The sequence below is a fragment of the Pseudophryne corroboree genome, chromosome 2 (assembly GCF_028390025.1).
Source record: "Pseudophryne corroboree isolate aPseCor3 chromosome 2, aPseCor3.hap2, whole genome shotgun sequence".
Lineage (NCBI taxonomy): Eukaryota > Metazoa > Chordata > Amphibia > Anura > Myobatrachidae > Pseudophryne > Pseudophryne corroboree.
Window position 1 is genome coordinate 319717288 of NC_086445.1, and position 18852 is coordinate 319736139.

Here is an 18852-nt window from a genome sequence, read left to right on the forward strand (position 1 = left end):
GACGACTCCCCAAACGTATAGAGGAAAGTGCTCTGGTCAGATGAGACAAAAATTTTACTTTTCGGCCACTAAGGAAAACGCTATGTCTGGTGTAAACTCAACACATCCCATCACTTCAAGAACAGCATCTCCACAGTGAAAATTGGTGGTTGCAGCATCAAACTGTGAGGATGTTTTTCAGCAGCAGGGACTGGGAAACTGTTTAGAGTCGAGGGAAAGATGGATGGTGCTAAATACAGGGATATTCTTGAACAAAACCTGTTTCAGTCTGCCTGTGATTTGAGACTGGGACGGAGGTTCCCCTTCCAGCAGGACAATGACCCAAACTATACTGCTAAAGCAACACTCGAGTGGTTTAAGGGGAAACATTTAAATGTGTTGGAATGGCCTAGTCAAAGCCCAGATCTCAATTCAATTGAGAATCTGTGGTCAGACTTGAAGACTGCTGTTCACAAGCGGAAACCATCCAACATGAAGGAGCTGGAGCAGTTTTGCCTTGAGGAATGGGCAAAAATCCCAGTGGCAAGATGTGGCAAGCTCAGAGACTTGTCCAAAGCGACTTGCAGCTGTAATCGCTGCAAAAGGTGATACTAGAAAGTACTGACTTTAGGGGGATGAATAGTTATACACGCTGAAGTTTTGTTATTTTGTCCTACTTGTTGTTTGCTTCACAATAAAAAAAACAAACAAACCACATCTTCAAAGTTGTAGGCATGTTCTGTGAATGAAATGATGCAAACCTTCAAACAATCCATTTTAATTCCAGGATGTGAGGCAACAAAACATGAAAAATGCAAAGGGGGGGGGGGGGGGGGTGAATACTTTAGCAAGGCACTGTAAATACACACTGGGTCGAACTAGCACGGTGGGCCCCAACCCATCCTCAAGGGATCAGGTTCCAGACTGTGCACATGAATAATATATATTACATTATACTGCACTGGTCATGTGACAGTTGGAAGTAGTTCAAGTGAGCGGTTACTCTGGGACATTAGCAAATAATGCATGGTCATGTGATCTAATGTGTCCAATCATGTTACAGAGTTTTCTGTTATACTATGCCAATTTATAAAATATATATAAAACTTAGTGACATGATTGGACACGTTAGATCACATGACCATGCATTATTTCCCAACGGCAGCACAGTTCCTAGAGCAGGGGTAGCCAACCCTGGTCTTTGAGAGCTACCAACAGTTCACGTTTTGCAGGTCTCCTCACAGAATCACAAGTGACATAATTAGCTCCAACTGCGCGCCTCTAGCCAGGGCATCGTACCTGTTCGCCCCGCCTGCCTCCGTCAATGTACTGCTGATGCCGGGTGCCTGCTCTGTGATAATGAGCAGCAGCAGAGAGTAACTTGCCGACAGTGGGGGTCAGAGGAGCATGTGCTAAGCCAAGATTGGTGGAGCCCAACACATTCTCATCTGACCCGAGAAGGGGGCGGGGCAACAGCGGCATCTCCAGCTCTTCTCCTGGGTCCTGGTTGGCAGCATGGAAGAGGATGGGGCAGCTGCTGGAGGCTACAAGTTATCAAGGTGAGGGCACCTCTGTCTGTGTGACTGCATGTGTCTCCATGTCCCTCTCCCCTCACCAGTGTGCGTCTCCATGCCCCCCTCCATCAGCAGTGTTTGTCTTCATGTCCCTCTCCCCACACCAGTGTGTCTCCATGCCCCCCTACTCCCCATCAGCAGTGTGTGTGTGTCTCCATCCCTCCACCAGTGTCTCCATGCCCCCACCAGCAGTGTGTGAATCCATGCCCCCTCCCCCTCCAGTGTGTCTCTATGACCCCCATCCCCCCCTACCAGTGCGTCTCCATGCCCGCTCCCACCATCAGCAATGTATGTGTGTGTCTCCATGTCCCCCTCCCCACACCAGTGTGTGCCTCCATGCCCCCCTACCCCCCATCAGCAGTGTGAGTGCGTGTCTCCATGTCCCTCTCCCCCCACCAGTGTGTCTCCATGCCCCCCTCCCACCCATAAGCAGTGTGTGTGTGTCCATGTCCCTCTCCCCACATCAGGTGTGTGTGTGTCTCCATGTTCCCCTCCCTCCACCAGCGAGTGACTCCATGCCCCCACCAGCAGTGTGTGAATCCATGCCCCCCTCCCCCTCCAGTGTGTGTCTCTATAACCCGCATCCCCCCCACCAGTGTGTCTCCATGCCCCCTCCCCCCACCAGCAGTGTGAATATCTCCATTCAACATCGCAGGGGGGCTCGTCTACATTGCGTTGTTAATCGCATGTTAGTACATATGCGATTAGCATAGGCGGCAATGTATTTTAAAACATCTGGCCCTCTCGGTCAGAATGCCAGCACAGGGCGCTCAGGTGCGGTGCAGTCTCTCTGACAGCAGCCGCATGGGCTCACAGCACATGGGGTAAACACAGAGACACAGAGTGGGATGGCATGTGCTGAATGACGATGCAGGGGGAGGTGATGGTGTGCTGAATGAAGACACAGGGAGAGGTGATGGTGTGCTGAATGACGTCGCAGGAGGAGGTGATGGTGTGCTGAGCGACATCGCAGGAGGAGGTGATGGTGTGGCTGAGAGATGATGTAGGGGATGGTGATGGTGTGACTGAGAAATGACACGAGAGGGAGATGATGGTGTGGCTGAGAGACACAGGGGACAGGATGCGAGTCTTGTTGAACCGCTGTTGCATGATGCTGACCTTGTTAATATTCCTACACAAACAGGCATCTTCTGGATGATGGGATCTCCTACATGAATAGTCATTACCGACTGAAGATGCAGTCTGCATCAGAGGATACAGTTCTTCAGAGGTTCCATATTGTGAAAAACCATCATACAGGTAAGGTGCATGTTGAATTGAAAAGAATGTTCCCAGTGGGACGTGAAACAGGTGGCGTGTCATGTCGTCATGCCCCATTTTCAGTGACCATGCCCATTTTTTTGTGGCGCGCATACACAACCAATTTCTTTGTAAATAAGGCTTTTCTTTTCTCTTTTTTTAATTTTTTTTGAGGGGGGTTAGAAGCACCATTTCTAATCTTGCCCTGGGCTCCAAAAACCTAATTACGCTTCTGGGTTTGGGTATAGGAAAAATATACAGTAGGGTAAATTTGTGGTGTCCGGTTAATTGAATCTCTACAAGCCTAGTTGCAGGTTAAGAGTCCAAAATGCTACACTGATGCTTACCCCAACTTCTGTTTTAATTTCAAAATGACAGTTTATATCTCCCAAGGATAGTGAACAGTGGACACCATTAAGAGTCTATTTCCTTTTAGGTTTACATTCTGACTGGAGTGTACTTAGGCACAACACAGTGTGCCAGTATCGGACACATTCTCTAGCAGAATGTATCTAATAGTTTCACACAATTTGAAAATTGTCGGTGTTGACCAAGCGAACCATATGCACTACGTATCATCTGCTGACATGAGCAGCTTGTGAATCCCCCAGTAAAGATACAGTAGCTTGATGGTCGGGAAAAATATATAGATAATCCAGCAGAAGCTATAATACATAAAATATATTATAATATATAATTATACAGAAGAGTTAGGAAGGGACTGAATCACAGAAATGACCTTTAGGGTTTCAGTTTAAAAAACAAACTAAACAAAAAAGGTAGGCTGAGTATTAAATACTAAAATAAATTTGCAGAACATGTAGCAATACAGTTAGATACTGTAGTAAAAAGTAGAGCTTTTGAAAACTTCTAGGATTCGCAAATAAAATCATTGGAACAGAACTGCTTTGTCCAGAAAGCATCCTGTGGAAACAAATCTAGGACTCTAAGCTTGCTTGGGAGATTGTATAGCATCTTCTGCATCTCTTATAGTGGCTGTGTGAGAGCATTTTACAACACACTGGGGGATATTCAATTGTTTGAAAAGTCAGCTGGGTGTCTGTTTTTTCCTATCTAATAAACAGGAAAAAACAGACACCCAACTGACTTTTCAAACATTTGAATTCTACCCATTGCGTCCAGTTAAAAAAAACCACTGCATAATACAATCAAATAAGGACTTCACATGTGTAAAGGATGAATATGTATGTGTTAACTAAACCCACAGCAGAAGATAGTTGCTTCAGTTCACAGGACAGGAAACAAAGCGGGTAGGGCTGTCCATCGACCAGCGATGATTCTCAATCATTGATGGTTCATGGCCAATGTAGAATACTTTTGCCATCGATGGGGGAGAAGCAGATGATTTCCTACCATCAATAGCACAGCATAACCCCCATACCCCCACACACACCCTCCTGCCCAAGGTGCTGGGACACAAAGTACAGCCCTGCCCCCACAGGTTCTGATAGCCACAGGCCAGTCAAAGAAAAGGAATAGCCATGGCATGTGAAACCATCGACAGTCATCCATTGCATAGTAGGCTGCCATCGATGCTCAATTACAATATCACCATCAATGGTTGCCACTCCGATGGCCATCCCTTAAAGTGGGTGTTGACAAAAAATGTTTTTACAGTGAGATATAAGAGAGGAAAAGAATGTTCACAGGTGAATTCTGGTTGGTTGTTTTACTATTGTATGTATTATGGATGAATGCAAAACAGGAGTTTAAAAATACTATTTATTGTTCAGCAGAATACCTAATACATATTTTAATTAATGTAAAATAAGTCAAGTAAACAAGTGGGATGAGAAGCATGCATACCCACCCTTTGGTTTGACAGAAAGAGGTGAGAAAGTAGATGCGGGATGAGCATTACTTTTGTTAATAGGCTCACGAGAGACACTGCATGGTGTGGGGTCTATAATGGAAAACAGTTGTACAGAAGCAGCAAAGATTATAGCAAACAAGACATTATACAAAACATGTAAAAGAAATAAATAAAAACAGAAAACAGCATTTGTGGTATTTCCTATATCTTGATGGCAAAGTAATAGTCATTTAGAGCTGTTGGCACACAAACATGAAAATGTTATGCCGTGGTGCAGGGAGAGGCTTTTCCAAGTCATAACTCTATTCTGACTCAATGGTTTCTGCAAAACCACAAACAGAAAGAAACCAGTTTAAACTACTCAGTCACTGAAGTAAAACTCAATGTACATACTGTATCAACATTAATAATACATTTTATCCACATTCCTATGTTATATACTTACATTCTTATATTCATACACTTCAGATTTTAAAGTGTGCTTAAATACAATATACTCAGTACCTAGGACACCAACTCCCCAGTTGGGAAGTCTTCCCTTTTGAAATGGACGGTGATAAACCAACTCAATGCCTATCAAATATTAAGGGAGAATGAAATTCAGCATGATGTGCAGACATTACCACGATGTTGGCTTCACACATCATCATCTATTAAGGTAACCAAACTTAATTTTCCTGCACCTGAATGGGGTGTGGGGGAATTACAGTAGCAACGTGCAACAGTCAATCACAAAGAGCACTGATCTTGTGGGATGTAGTGTCCTGTCAAGTAAGGGATGATAGGGAGCTGTATGTGAATGGGGCAACGCCACTGTGAGGAAGGGTATGGAGGCAAGAAAAAAGCCACAGACTGATTTTAAATTGACCTTGCTCCTTAAAATGTGAAGTGTCAGTAGTAACGTATTAATGTTTTTGTGGGAATATATATGTTCTTTGACAGTCAATATACTGACCGGAAAATGCAGACGGCATAGCGCTAAACCTTTGTAATGCTAGTTAGAGCATTTTATCTGTGTTGGCATTATTACTTTAAACATGATCGTAAAGCAAGTTGCTTAAAGTTATAATAACAAAACTGTTTAAATGCTTTATTTAATATTACAACCGTGTTGGCATTATGCTGTCAGAATTCTCCCACGGACAACTTCCCGTATCAGGAATGTAGTTAAACTGGTGCAGAAACATTGCAACACTATTGTAAAATTGCATAACATTTTTATGTCTGCACAGCAGAGCTACATGGCATCACCTTAATGGAAATGACATACTCGTGTGTGTAGAAGTGACTTTTCAACCAGAGATGTTCATTACAGGAAAATGGTCTTGCAAGGCAAAATATATCAAGAGCAGCAAACTATGCTTGCCACATCATAGTCTATGCACAGCAGATTTACTGAACTAGTGAAGCAATCTCCGGAAGTGTCTTTTGCTTCACAATGTAGCAGGAAATTACTGAAAATTCTGTCAAGACATCATCGTCCAAATATATTAAGCCTTAAAAAGTGATGAAGTGGAGACGGATAAAGAGTGATAAATGACCAGCCAACCAGCTCCTGTCATTTTTCAAACCCAGCCTGTTACATGGCAGTTAGGAAGCTGATTGGCTGGTACTTTATGTCTGTCAAACTTATCACTTTCAAGGCTTAGTACATATCCCCCATTATCTGTCTCCACTTTTTAACGCTTAATACATTTAGGCTTATGTTCCACTGTCCCTCTACTTGTTAATTTCTAGCTACAAATGTATACTGTTGCTTATGTCGCGCTAAACAGGCCTTCTCGTGTGCCAGTTCCCTCGCGACCCGGACTGTGCCATGCGTCTTTTTAGCTCAAATGAACATCTTAGTACAACAAAACTGCTTCACGAGACTGCACTGATTAATTTTATCGCTGTGATGCAGTGGCTGAAACTTTTCCTCACGCATACGACTTTGTACATATTTAAAACGAATTCCTGTGCAGGTAAAGTCACAGCTCAAAGGTGTAAGGCGCACATTTAAAGAAAAGGTCGCTACACTACACTGCTCAGCACGGTTTGGCTCCTTCGTGCCGCATGGCGGCATATTGAGGATAGATCTAGGACGACACATCTGTAGCTATATATGTATATATCATAAATATAGCTTCTGTGACAAGAAACTCAGAAAACAATGATAATGCTTTTTATCAGAAACTATGTACATGTGGTATAGATCTGATCTGGCAAGTGCCTAAAGGGGGGTACTCACTGAGCGATCGCTGCTTAAAATCTAAGCAATCTGACTAGATTGCTTAGATTTTAAGCCTGATCGCTCTGTGTGTACCCCCTACAGCGACAGTGACGCGCAGCCCCGTGCATCGCTATTGCTGGTGATAGATTGGCCTGCCATGCAGGCCAATCTAGCGGGTCGCTCATTTCACCCGCTGGGTGAAATGAGCGGCCTCCCCGTCTCCCCCAGCACAGATCACGCTGTGCTGAGCGGCGGGAGAGATGTGTGCTGAGCGGTTTGCTCAGCACACATCTCTCCTGCATCGGCCCATCTATATGGGCCTTAAAAGAGCAACACACAAACTGGACAAACATGACAGGTCTGAATGGTTCACTGCTCATTTGGTATGGCCTGTCAGTGGTGGCATACTGTATATACAGATATGCCCTCATACATCTAGCCTTAGTACACCATGCAGCACGAAATGCCTGGCATGAGTGAGCTGCCAGGACCCGTGCAACTCTGCTAATGTCCGGAATCTTTTTTTGTCGAAAAGGAGTCTTAGTCGCAGGGCAATCACAGCGTTACTATGACTCACAAGGAGACTGTGCTGATTAATTTGATATATGACACTTGTATATTGTGTGCGACCGAGTCTGTATATGGAGCAGAACTGAACCGGCTTTGGAGAAAAGCTGCAGCTGCTACATTGTAACGCTTCGTGTACAGATTCAGAGTCTCAGTCACCCACAGATATACAAGTGTCACATATCAAATAAATCAGCACAGTCTCCTCGCGCATCATAGTCGCATTTTGTTGCGACTAAGTTGCATTTTTGGCCAAAAAAAAAAAGCTAGATGCTAATATATACTCAAGCGACTTGGTGCGCCAAGAGGGGCTGTTTGGCATGAGTTTAGCAAAGATGTATGAGGACACATCTTTATAATAATACTTGCAAGAGACGGGATACTAGACCTTACTGATTTAATCACAATCTGATCACATATACAAAAATATTGGGCCAACAAAAATTGAGCCAGTTTGATCTGAACCCCCCCCCCCCCCCCAAAAAAAAAAAACAACAACAAAAAAACGACTGATTAAATTGCTGCATGTATTTTTTGAAAGTTCGATTTGACTTCGGTTACATTTTCTCTGTATACAAACCATTACATTTTCTCTGTATACAAAACACACAATTTGTTTTCCCAGATAATGTTTTCCTTTTCCACATGTTTTGCAAACTGTTCATTCTGGCCCAAAACAAGACTGTTTTCCGGTCTTTCAATTACAGATTAGGATAATATAATTACCATCTTAAAGGACAATAAGATAACTGATGACTTCTGTGTTGGCTTGTGGCTCATTCATGCCCTGCGACGGTTTTGCTATTTGGCAATACTAAAACTGTTGCAGGGCATTCTGGGATCTGTAGTTCAACAACAGCTGGAGGGCCGCAGGTTCCCCACCCCTGGTCTAGAGAGGGAAAGAGAGAGAGAGGGGGGGGGGGGGGGGGGGATATAATGAGGGGGGGAGGGGCAGAGAATAAAGGTAGGTTTGGAGAGTGAGCAAAAAGAAAGGAAGGGAGAGTACCTGAAAAGGGAGGCAGTGAGAGTGAACTAAAAGGAAGGGAGGGAGAATGAGCAAAAGGGAGAGATATGGATACAGTGGGGAACATGAGAGAAAGGAAGATGTGTGGATTACATATAGAAGATTTATCTCTGTATATATACTTCTGACACCTGGGATAGTATTCTCTCTTAGTATGTGTTCTGATATACAAATGCAGCGCTGTAAAATGATGCTTGAGAGTGAAAGTAGGAAAACAAAGTCTTGCTGAAAAAATAAACACTAAATGCAATACAGGTTGAGTATCCCTTATCCAAAATGCTTGGGACCAGAGGTATTTTGGATATGGGATTTTTCCGTATTTTGGAATAATTGCATACCATAATGAGATATCATGGTGATGGGACCTAAATCTAAGCACAGAATGCATTTATGTTATATATACACCTTATACACACAGCCTGAAGATAATTTTAGCCAATATATTTTATAACTTTGTGCATTAAACAAAGTGTGTCTACATTCACACAGTTCATTTATGTTTCATATACACCTTATACACACAGCCTGAAGGTCATTTAATACAATATTTTTAATAACTTTGTGTATTAAACAAAGTTTGTGTACATTGAGCCATCAAAAAACAAAGGTTTCACTATCTCACTCTCACTCAAAAAAGTCCGTATTTCGGAATATTCCGTATTTCGGAATATTTGGATATGGGATACTCAACCTGTACCACAAAACATGGGAGTTGGATCAGTGCTTGAGAATTATTACAGCAGTCCACTATACAGGGCATTGGCTCTTCACAAAGATAGATATTCAATAGCTGCAGAAAAATCGTTTTTGATCGTGTTTGATCCCGACCAGGTAGCAGCTCGGCAAAGCTCGGCAAAGTTGTAAAGCCGAGACCCCTCGGGCAGCCGCCCAAGAGCAGCCCACCTTCCTCGTGGCTTTTACTGATTTAGGATGCGGCAGTCCAGCCGCAGAATGTGCAAGTTGAATCGTGCTACAGATCCAGCGAGCAATAGTCTGCTTAGAAGCATGAGCACCCAACTTGTTGGGTGCATGCAGGATAAACAGCGAGTCAGTTTTTCTGACTCTAGCCGTCCTGGAAACATAGATTTTCAGGGCCCGGACTACGTCCAGCAACTTGGAATCCTCCAAGTCCCAAGTAGCCGAAGGCACCACAATAGGTTGGTTCAAATGAAACGCTGATACCACCTTAGGGAGAAATTGGGGACGAGTCCTCAATTCTGCCCTGTCCATATGGAAGATCAGATAGGGGCTTTTACATGACAAAGCCGCCAATTCCGATAAATGCCTAGCCGAAGCCAAGGCCAAAAGCATGACCACTTTCCACGTGAGATATTTCAACTCCACGGTCTGAAGTGGCTCAAACCAATGTGATTTTAGGAAAACCAACACAACGTTGAGATCCCAAGGTGCCACTGGAGGCACAAAAGGGGGCTGAATATGCAGCACTCCCTTAACAAACGTATGAACTTCAGGCAGTGAAGCCAGTTCTTTTTGAAAGAAAATCGACAGGGCCGAAATCTGGACTTTAATGGATCCCAATTTTAGGCCCATAGTCACTCCTGACTGTAGGAAGTTCCATCAGGATCCGGCGTTCAACCGCCATGCCGTCAAACGCAGCCGCGGTAAGTCTTGGAACAGACAGGGCCCCTGCTGTAGCAGGTCCTGTTGGAGCGGCAGAGGCCAAGGGTCCTCTGAGATCATTTCTTGTAGTTCCGGGTACCCAGTTCTTCTTGGCCAATCCGGAACGATGAGTATAGTTCTTACTCCTCTCTTTCTTATTATCCTCAGTACCTTTGGTATGAGAGGAAGAGGAGGGAACACATAAACCGACTGGTACACCCACGGTGTCACTAGAGCGTCCACAGCTATCGCCTGAGGGTCCCTTGACCTGGCGCAATATCTTTTTAGCTTTTTGTTGAGGCGGGACGCCATCATGTCCACCTGTGGCCTTTCCCAACGATTTACAATCAGCTGGAAGACTTCTGGATGAAGTCCCCACTCTCCCGGGTGGAGGTCGTGCCTGCTGAGGAGGTCTGCTTCCCAGTTGTCCACTCCCGGAATGAACACTGCTGACAGTGCTATCACGTGATTTTCCGCCCATCGGAGAATCCTTGTGGCTTCTGCCATCGCCATCCTGCTTCTTGTGCCGCCCTGTCGGTTTACATGGGCGACCGCCGTGATGTTGTCTGACTGAATCAGCACCGGCTGGTTTTGAAGCAGGGGTTTTGCTTGACTTAGGGCATTGTAAATGGCCCTTAGTTCCAGAATATTTGTGTGTACGGAAGCCTCCTGACTCGACCATTGTCCTTGGAAGTTTCTTACCTGAGTGACTGCCCCCCCAACCTCGGAGGCTTGCATCCGTGGTCACCAGGATCCAAGTCCTGTATGCCGAATCTGCGGCCCTCGAGAAGATGAGCACTCTGCAGTCACCACAGCAGAGACACCCTGGCCCTCTGGGACAGGGTGATCAGCCGATGCATCTGAAGATGCGATCCGGACCACTTGTCTAACAGATCCCACTGAAAGATCCTTGCATGGAACCTGCCGAAGGGAATCGCTTCGTAAGAAGCTACCATCTTTCCCAGGACTCGCGTGCAGTGATGCACCGACACCTGTTTTGGTTTCAGGAGGTCTCTGACCAGAGATGACAACTCCTTGGCCTTCTCCTCCGGGAGAAACACCTTCTTCTGTTCTGTGTCCAGAATCATACCCAAGAACAGCAGACGCGTCGTAGGAACCAGCTGCGACTTTGGGATATTCAGAATCCAGCCGTGCTGTTGTAGCACTTCCTGAGATAGTGCTACTCCGACCAACAACTGCTCCATGGACCTCGCCTTTATAAGGAGATCGTCCAAGTATGGAATAATTATAACTCCCTTCTTTCAAAGGAGTATCATCATTTCGGCCATTACCTTGGTAAATACCCTCGGTGCCGTGGACAGACCAAACGGCAACGTCTGGAATTGGTAATGGCAGTCCTGTACCACAAACCTGAGGTACTCCTGGTGAGGTGGGTAAATGGGGACATGTAGGTAAGCATCCTTGATGTCCAGTGATACCATATAATCCCCCTCTTCCAGGCTTGCAATAACCGCCCTGAGCGATTCCATTTTGAACTTGAACTTCCTTATATAAGTGTTCAAGGATTTCAAATTTAGAATGGGTCTCACCGAACCGTCTGGTTTCGGTACCACAAACATTGTGGAATAGTAACCCCGTCCCTGTTGAAGGAGGGGAACTTTGATTATCACCTGCTGGAGGTACAGCTTGTGAATTGCCGCCAGTACTACCTCCCTGTCCTGGGGAGTAGCTGGCAAGGCTGATTTGAGGTAACGGCGAGGGGGAGACGTCTCGTACTCCAGCTTGTGTCCCTGAGATACCACTTGTAGAACCCAGAGATCCACCTGTGAGCGAACCCACTGGTCGCTGAAGTTACGGAGATGGGCCCCCACCGCACCCGGCTCCACCTGTGGAGCCCCAGCGTCATGCGGTGGACTTAGTGGAAGCAGGGGAGGATTTTTGTTCCTGGGAACTGGCTGTCTGGTGCAGCTTTTTCCCTCTACCCCTGCCTCTGGGCAGAAAGGACGCGCATCTAACCCGCTTGCCTTTCTGAGGCCGAAAGGACTGTACTTGATAACACGGTGCTTTCTTAGGCTGTGAGGGAACCTGAGGTAAAAAAGTCGACTTCCCAGCTGTTGCTGTGGATACTAGGTCCGAGAGACCGTCCCCAAACAATTCCTCACCCTTATAAGGCAAAACTTCCATGTGCCTTTTAGAATCAGCATCACCTGTCCACTGCCGAGTCCATAATACTCTCCTGGCAGAAATGGACATTGCATTAATTCTAGATGCCAGCCGGCAAATGTCCCTCTGTGCATCCCTCATATATAAGACTACGTCTTTAATATGCTCTATGGTTAGCAAAATAGTGTCCCTGTCAAGGGAATCAATGTTATCAGACAGGGAATCAGACCATGCGGCTGCAGCACTACACATCCATGCTGAAGCAATAGCAGGTCTTAGTATAGTACCTGAGTGTGTATACACAGACTTCAGGATAGCCTCCTGCTTTCTATCTGCAGGCTCCTTTAAGGCGGCCGTATCCTGAGAAGGCAGTGCCACCTTTTTGATAAGCGTGTGAGTGCCTTGTCCACCTTAGGGGATGTCTCCCAGCGTAACCTATCCGTTGGCGGGAAAGGGTACGCCATTAGTAACCGCTTAGAAATCACTAGTTTCTTATCTGGGGAACCCCACGCTTCTTCACACAATTCATTTAACTCATCAGATGGGGGAAAAGTCACTGGCTGCTTTTTCTCCCCAAACATAATACCCTTTTTTGTGGTAACCGGGTTAATGTCAGAAATGTGCAACACATTTTTCATTGCCGTAATCATACATCGGATGGCCCTTGTGGATTGTACATTTGTCTCATCCTCGTCGACACTGGAATCAGACTCCGTGTCGACAACTGTGTCTGCCATCTGAGGTAGCGGGCGTTTTTGAGCCCCTGATGGCCTCTGAGATGCCTGGGCAGGCGCGGCTGAGATGCCGGCTGTCCCAAAGCTGCATCATCGAACCTTTTATGCAAGGAGTTGACACTGTCGGTTAATACCTTCCACATATCCATCCACTCAGGTGTCGGCCCCGCAGGGGGTGACATCACACTTATCGCGACTGCTCCGCCTCCACGTAAGCGTCCTCATCAAACATGTCAACACAGCCGTACCGACACACCGCACACACACACAGGGAATGCTCTGACTGAGGACAGGACCCCACAAAGTCCTTTGGGGAGACAGAGAGAGAGTATGCCAGCACACACCAGAGCGCTATATAACAGAGGGATATACACTATATACAAAGTGAATTTTCCGCCAATAGCTGCTTATGTCACAATATGCGCCTAAATTTATGTGCCCCCCCCTCTCTTTTTTACCCTTTCTGTAGTGTATACTGCAGGGGAGAGCCTGGGGAGCGTCCTTCCAGCGGAGCTGTGAACAGAAAATGGCGCTGGCTGTGCTGAGGAAGATAGCCCCGCCCCTTCAGCGGCGGGCTTCTCCCGCTTTTTTAATGAAAATTATGGCGGGGGATTAGGCACATATACAGTTTATAACTGTATTATGTGCAGTTTGCCATGTAAGGTATACTAATTGTAGCCCAGGGCGCCCCCCCCAGCGTCCTGCACCCACCAGTGACCGGAGCGTGTGGTGTGCTGTGGGAGCAATGGCGCACAGCTGCAGTGCTGTGCGCTACCTTATTGAAGACCGGAGTCTTCAGCCGCCGTTTTTCTCCGGTATCTTCCGTCTTCTGGCTCTGCAAGAGGGACGGCGGCGCGGCTCCGGGAACGGACGATCGAGGTCGGGCCCTGTGTTCGATCCCTCTGGAGCTAATGGTGTCCAGTAGCCTTAGAAGCACAAGCTAGCTGCAAGCAGGTAGGTTTGCTTCTCTCCCCTAAGTCCCACGTAGCAGTGAGTCTGTTGCCAGCAGATCTCACTGAAAATAAAAAACCTAACAAATACTTTCTTTATAGTGAACTCAGGAGAGCCCACTAAGTGCATCCAGCTCTGGCCGGGCACAGATTCTAACTGAGGTCTGGAGGAGGGGCATAGAGGGAGGAGCCAGTGCACACCAGATGTAGTACCTAATCTTTCTTTAAAGAGTGCCCAGTCTCCTGCGGAGCCCGTCTATTCCCCATGGTCATTACGGAGTACCCAGCATCCACTAGGACGTCAGAGAAACCTTTTATAAGCATTAGGATTTGGTGTTATTTGGTTGTATCTACTAAATACTGAGCAGTGTGTTTTTCTTATACTGTATTTCAGTATTTGTCTCTCCTTTTACTTTATCAGCATCAGTATTTAACAAATCAGGTTCAAGTTGCCACTAACAGAGTTGCCAGTGCATCTCAATGGTATGCCGAGAACACAGGAGTCAGCGCAGGAAGAGGGGAGCAATCCTGGGTATAACATGGCTATGTATGAGGGGTGTATAGTAAATTGGGCACCCAATTAGACCACAGGTTTGCTTTACCTGCCTTGTCATGTACTCTGTTGTCCATGGTAAGGAACAGCACAGTCTGATGATACTCTGAACTATTATTTTTATAGAAACACGGGATTCGCAGCACCCATTACAGAGTACATAAACAAATGAGCAAAACAAGAAAAGCACTTAAAGGGACATATATAATGATGCACGAGTTTAGAGGGTTTTTTTTTTTTAAAGAGGCAATCACTTACAGGACATGGTTTTGCCTTGTAAGTGATTGCCCTTTAAAAAAAAAAAAAAGCCTGCGTTCAACCGGCATCCCATACGGCCACCCAACTCGGGTGTCATTACATGTGGCCCATAGTTTAAGACAATACAGGACAAGTACAAGGTATATACAGAAAACCAGGGGTTTGGTGCCATCAACGGGGAGTTGAATATTAGATAGTGTAAGTAAGAAAAGGAGAAGCACATGTGAGGAGAAGACTCTGCTCCTGTGAGATACTTACCAGATAATGATTGGGGCTCAAGTAAAATAAGATTTTAATTACCTACCGGTAAATCCTTTTCTCGTAGTCCATAAGGGATATTGGGGAAACTTACTACGATGGGGTATAGACGGGGTCCATAGGAGCTGGTGCACTTTCAATTTCTTCACTGGGTGTGCTGGCTCCTCCCCTCTATGCCCCCTCCCACAGGCAGTTATAGGTAAAATATTGCCCGAAGGAGAAAGGACATATACAGTATGAGAGAAGGAACATGAGAACAAAGTGGTGAGATTTAATACCAGCACACCACGAACATATAACAACCAGTAACGGCTGGTAACAATAACAGTAACAGCTGAACAGGTAACCACAGAACAGAGAACTTGCAGAAAAGTCAACGCACTGAGGCGGGTGCCCAATGTCCCTTATGGACTATGAGAAAAGGATTTACTAAAATCTTATTTTCTCTAGCATCCATAAGGGATATTAAGGAAATTTAGTAAGATGAGGACGTCCTAAAGCTTCCAGAACGGGTGGGAATGTGCAGAGATTTCTGCAGCACCACCTGCCCAAACTGGGCATCCTTTTTGGCCAGGGTATCAAACTTGTAGAACTTTACAAAAGTGTTCTTCCCCGACCAGGTAGCAGCTCGGCACACTTGCAAAGCAGAGACTCGACGGGTAGCCGCCCAGGAAGAGCCCCTGATCTTGTAGAGCGGGCCTTCAGAGACTTAGGAACAGGTAAGGCTGCCGACACATAGGCCTGTTGGATAGTAAGCCTAAGCCAACGAGCAATGGACTGCTTTGAAGCAGGACAACCTTTTTTCTGCGCATCATAGAGCACGAACAAGGAATCCGTCTTTCTGATCCGAGACGTTCGCTTGACATAGATCTTCAAGGCTCGCACAGCATCCAATGCCTCCGGAGGAGCAGAAGAGTCAGAATGGGACGGGACCACAATAGGTTGATTCAGCAGCAGGAACTGTTGCCTAGTCCTGAGCTCCGTTCTGTCCTCGTAAAAGACCAAGTATGTGTTCTGACACTATAAGGCCCCCAATTCTAAGACACATCTAGCAGAAGCCAGGGCCAGTAACATCACTGTCTTCCACGTGAGGTACTGGTCTTCTACCGTCATCGGAGGCTCAGACCAGGAGGACTGTAGAAATTCCAACACCACATTCAAATCCCAGGGTGCCGTAGGCTGCACAAAAGGAGCTTGTATCTGGAGTACCCCTTGCAAGAATGCCTGGCAACAGTGCCAATTTTCTCAGGAAGAAAATGGAGAAACCTGAAATCTGGACCTTAATGGAACCCAGACGCAAGCCCTTAGCCACACCAGCCTGCAGGAAAGGTAAGAAACCTACTAAGTGGAACTCTGCAGGTGGATACGTGCGTTCCTCGCACCAAGAGACATATCTTCTCCAGATGATGATAGTGTTTTGACATCACAGGTATTCTGGGCTGAACCATGGTAGCAATAACCTTTTTGGAAAGGCCCTTGTGAGCTAGGATGTTCCGCTCAACCTGCATGCCGTCAAACGAAGTCGCCATAAGTCCGGGTAGATGAACGGTACTTGTTGAAGATCTCTTCTTAGTGGTAGTGGCCAAGGGTCTTCGACGGTCATGTCCAGAAGATCCGCGTACCACGCCCTCCGAGGCCAATCGGGGCAATCAGAATTGCCTGGACTCCTCGATTTCTGATTCGCTTGAGCACCATTGGGAGCAACGAAATCGGAGGAAACAGGTAGACCAGCGAGTAAGGCCAAGGCAACATCAGTATATCCACTGCCCTCGCCTGAGGGTCCCTGGTTCGTGAGCAATACCAGTGAAGCTTCTAGTTGAGACGAGAAGCCATCATGTTTATCTGCGGGCAGCCCCACCGGTGGATGATCTGTTGGAACACCTGATGGTGGAGACCCCACTCCCCCGGGGGAGACTGTGACGACTCAGGAAGTCGGCTTCCCAGTTGTTTACACCCGGAATGAAAATTGCCGACATTGCTCTTGCATTTCTTTCCACCCAGAGGAGTATCTTTGACACCTCTCGCTTGCAGGCTCTGCTTTTTGTCCCTCCTTGCCGACTAATGTACGCTACTGCTGTGGCGTTGTCCGACTGAACTTGAATCGCGTGATCCGTGAGCAGAGTAGTGGCCTGAAGCAGAGCAATGTAGATCAAATTGAATGTTGATCGGAAGGAGGGCTTCGTGGGCTGACCACCTGCCCTGGAACTGTGCACATTGGGTGACAGCACCCCTTCCTCGCAGACTCGCATCCGCCGTGAAGGGGGTCCAATCCTGAATCCCAAAACTCCGGCCTTCCAGTAGGTTGGAGGACTGCAGCCACCACAGGAGGGAAATCCTGGTCTGAGGTGACAGCTGAATCATCCGGTGCATCTGTAGATGTGATCCGGACCACTTGCACAGGAGATCTAATTGAAATGTTCTGGCATGGAACCTCCCATATTGGATCGCCTCGTATGAGGCGACCATCTTCCCCAACAATCTGATGCAAAGATGGATGGATACTCGAGTAGGTCGGAGCACCATTCGGACAATCTCCTGAAGCTGTCTCGCTTTGTCCTCCGGGAGGAACACCTTCTGGGCCACCGAATCCAGCAACATCCCCAGGAACAGGAGCCGTGGAGTCGGCTCCAGGTGGGACTTCTGTAGTTTGAGAATCCACCCATGGCGTGACAGAAGCTGGATAGTGTGGTTGATATGGAGCAATAAAAACTCTGTGGATCTTGCTTTTATCAGAAGATCGTCCAGGTAAGGGACAACATTGACCCCTGGACCCGGAGTCATCACCGTCGTGATTACCCTCGGAAACGTGGACATGCCAAAGGGTAGTGCCTGGAACTGGTAGTGATCGTCCAGTAGGGCAAACCTCAGATCAGCCTGATGAGGTGGCCAAATTGGAATATGAAGGTAGGCATACTTGATATCCAAAGAAACCAGGTATTCCTGTTCTTCCAGGCAATCACTGCCCTCAGGGATTCCATTTTGATTTTGAAAACCTTTAGGTAGGGGTTCAAGGACTTTAGATTCAAAATGGGCCGTACCAAGCCATCCGGCCTTGGCACCACAAACAGGTTGGAGTAATAACACCTGCCTCGTTGTGGTATCGGTACTGGAACAATGACATGGGACTGGACCAACTTTCGGATGGCCTGTTGCAACGTAACTTGCATATCCTCCAAAACTGGCAAGCTTGATTTGAAAAATAGTCGGAGAGGAGCACCGTCAAACTCCAGCTTGTAGACCTGAGAATTGAGTTCCCTTACCCAGGTATACTGGCAAGAGCCTTCCCAGATGCTGCTGAAGTGACACAGTCGAGCTCCCACCTCAAGATCTCCTCGGGGTGGGTGGGCACCATCATGCTGAGGGCTTAGTGAAAGCAGAACTGGTGTTCTGTTCCTGAGAACCAGTGGTGGCAGGTCTTTTGACTTAACTTTGGTGCCTTTATTCGCATTGGAGGCACCTCTGGCCCTAGATCAAAATCTGTTACACAGAAAGGACTGAGCAGACGGCCCCGAGTAGGAACGCCTAGCCGGCGGGGCCCCAGGAGGGAGAAACGTGGATTTCCCAGCAGTGACTTTGGAAATCCACGTATCCAACTCAACCCCAAAGAGCCATTCCCCAGAAAAGGGGAGGTATTCCACACTGCAAAAAAAATGGAACAAGCCAACCTAGGTTGGAAAGGGCGCTGCGGGTGTAATTCCAATTAAACGTGTGTACAGCAGCTGCCTGGATAGGTCAGTTACACCTATATAGAAATACAAACCAAATATAACAACAATAAGGCTGCGCTTAGAGATGAATTGTCATAACAACTAATAAAATTTATTATACTTAAAATCTGTCAGTTAAATCATTAAAAATACATATATATTACTTATATTAACCTCTGATCATCATTTTGATAATGC

The 18852-nt window shown here is 46.5% G+C and overlaps 1 protein-coding gene across 16 annotated transcripts in view; it reads right to left on the reverse strand.

Annotated features, from left to right (window-relative positions):
• The window catches only part of MYCBP2 (MYC binding protein 2), a 705517-nt gene that overhangs the window by 83150 nt on the left and 603515 nt on the right, over nucleotides 1–18852 (reverse strand). For 2 of the 16 annotated variants that reach the window (XM_063952970.1, XM_063952972.1), the window contains exon 58: nucleotides 4645–4737. The exons of the other annotated variants lie outside the window; for them this stretch is intronic. In XM_063952970.1, coding sequence (XP_063809040.1) covers nucleotides 4645–4737 — 93 coding nt within the window. The remainder of the gene's footprint in view (nucleotides 1–4644; nucleotides 4738–18852) is intronic. 16 annotated transcript variants of the gene reach the window in all.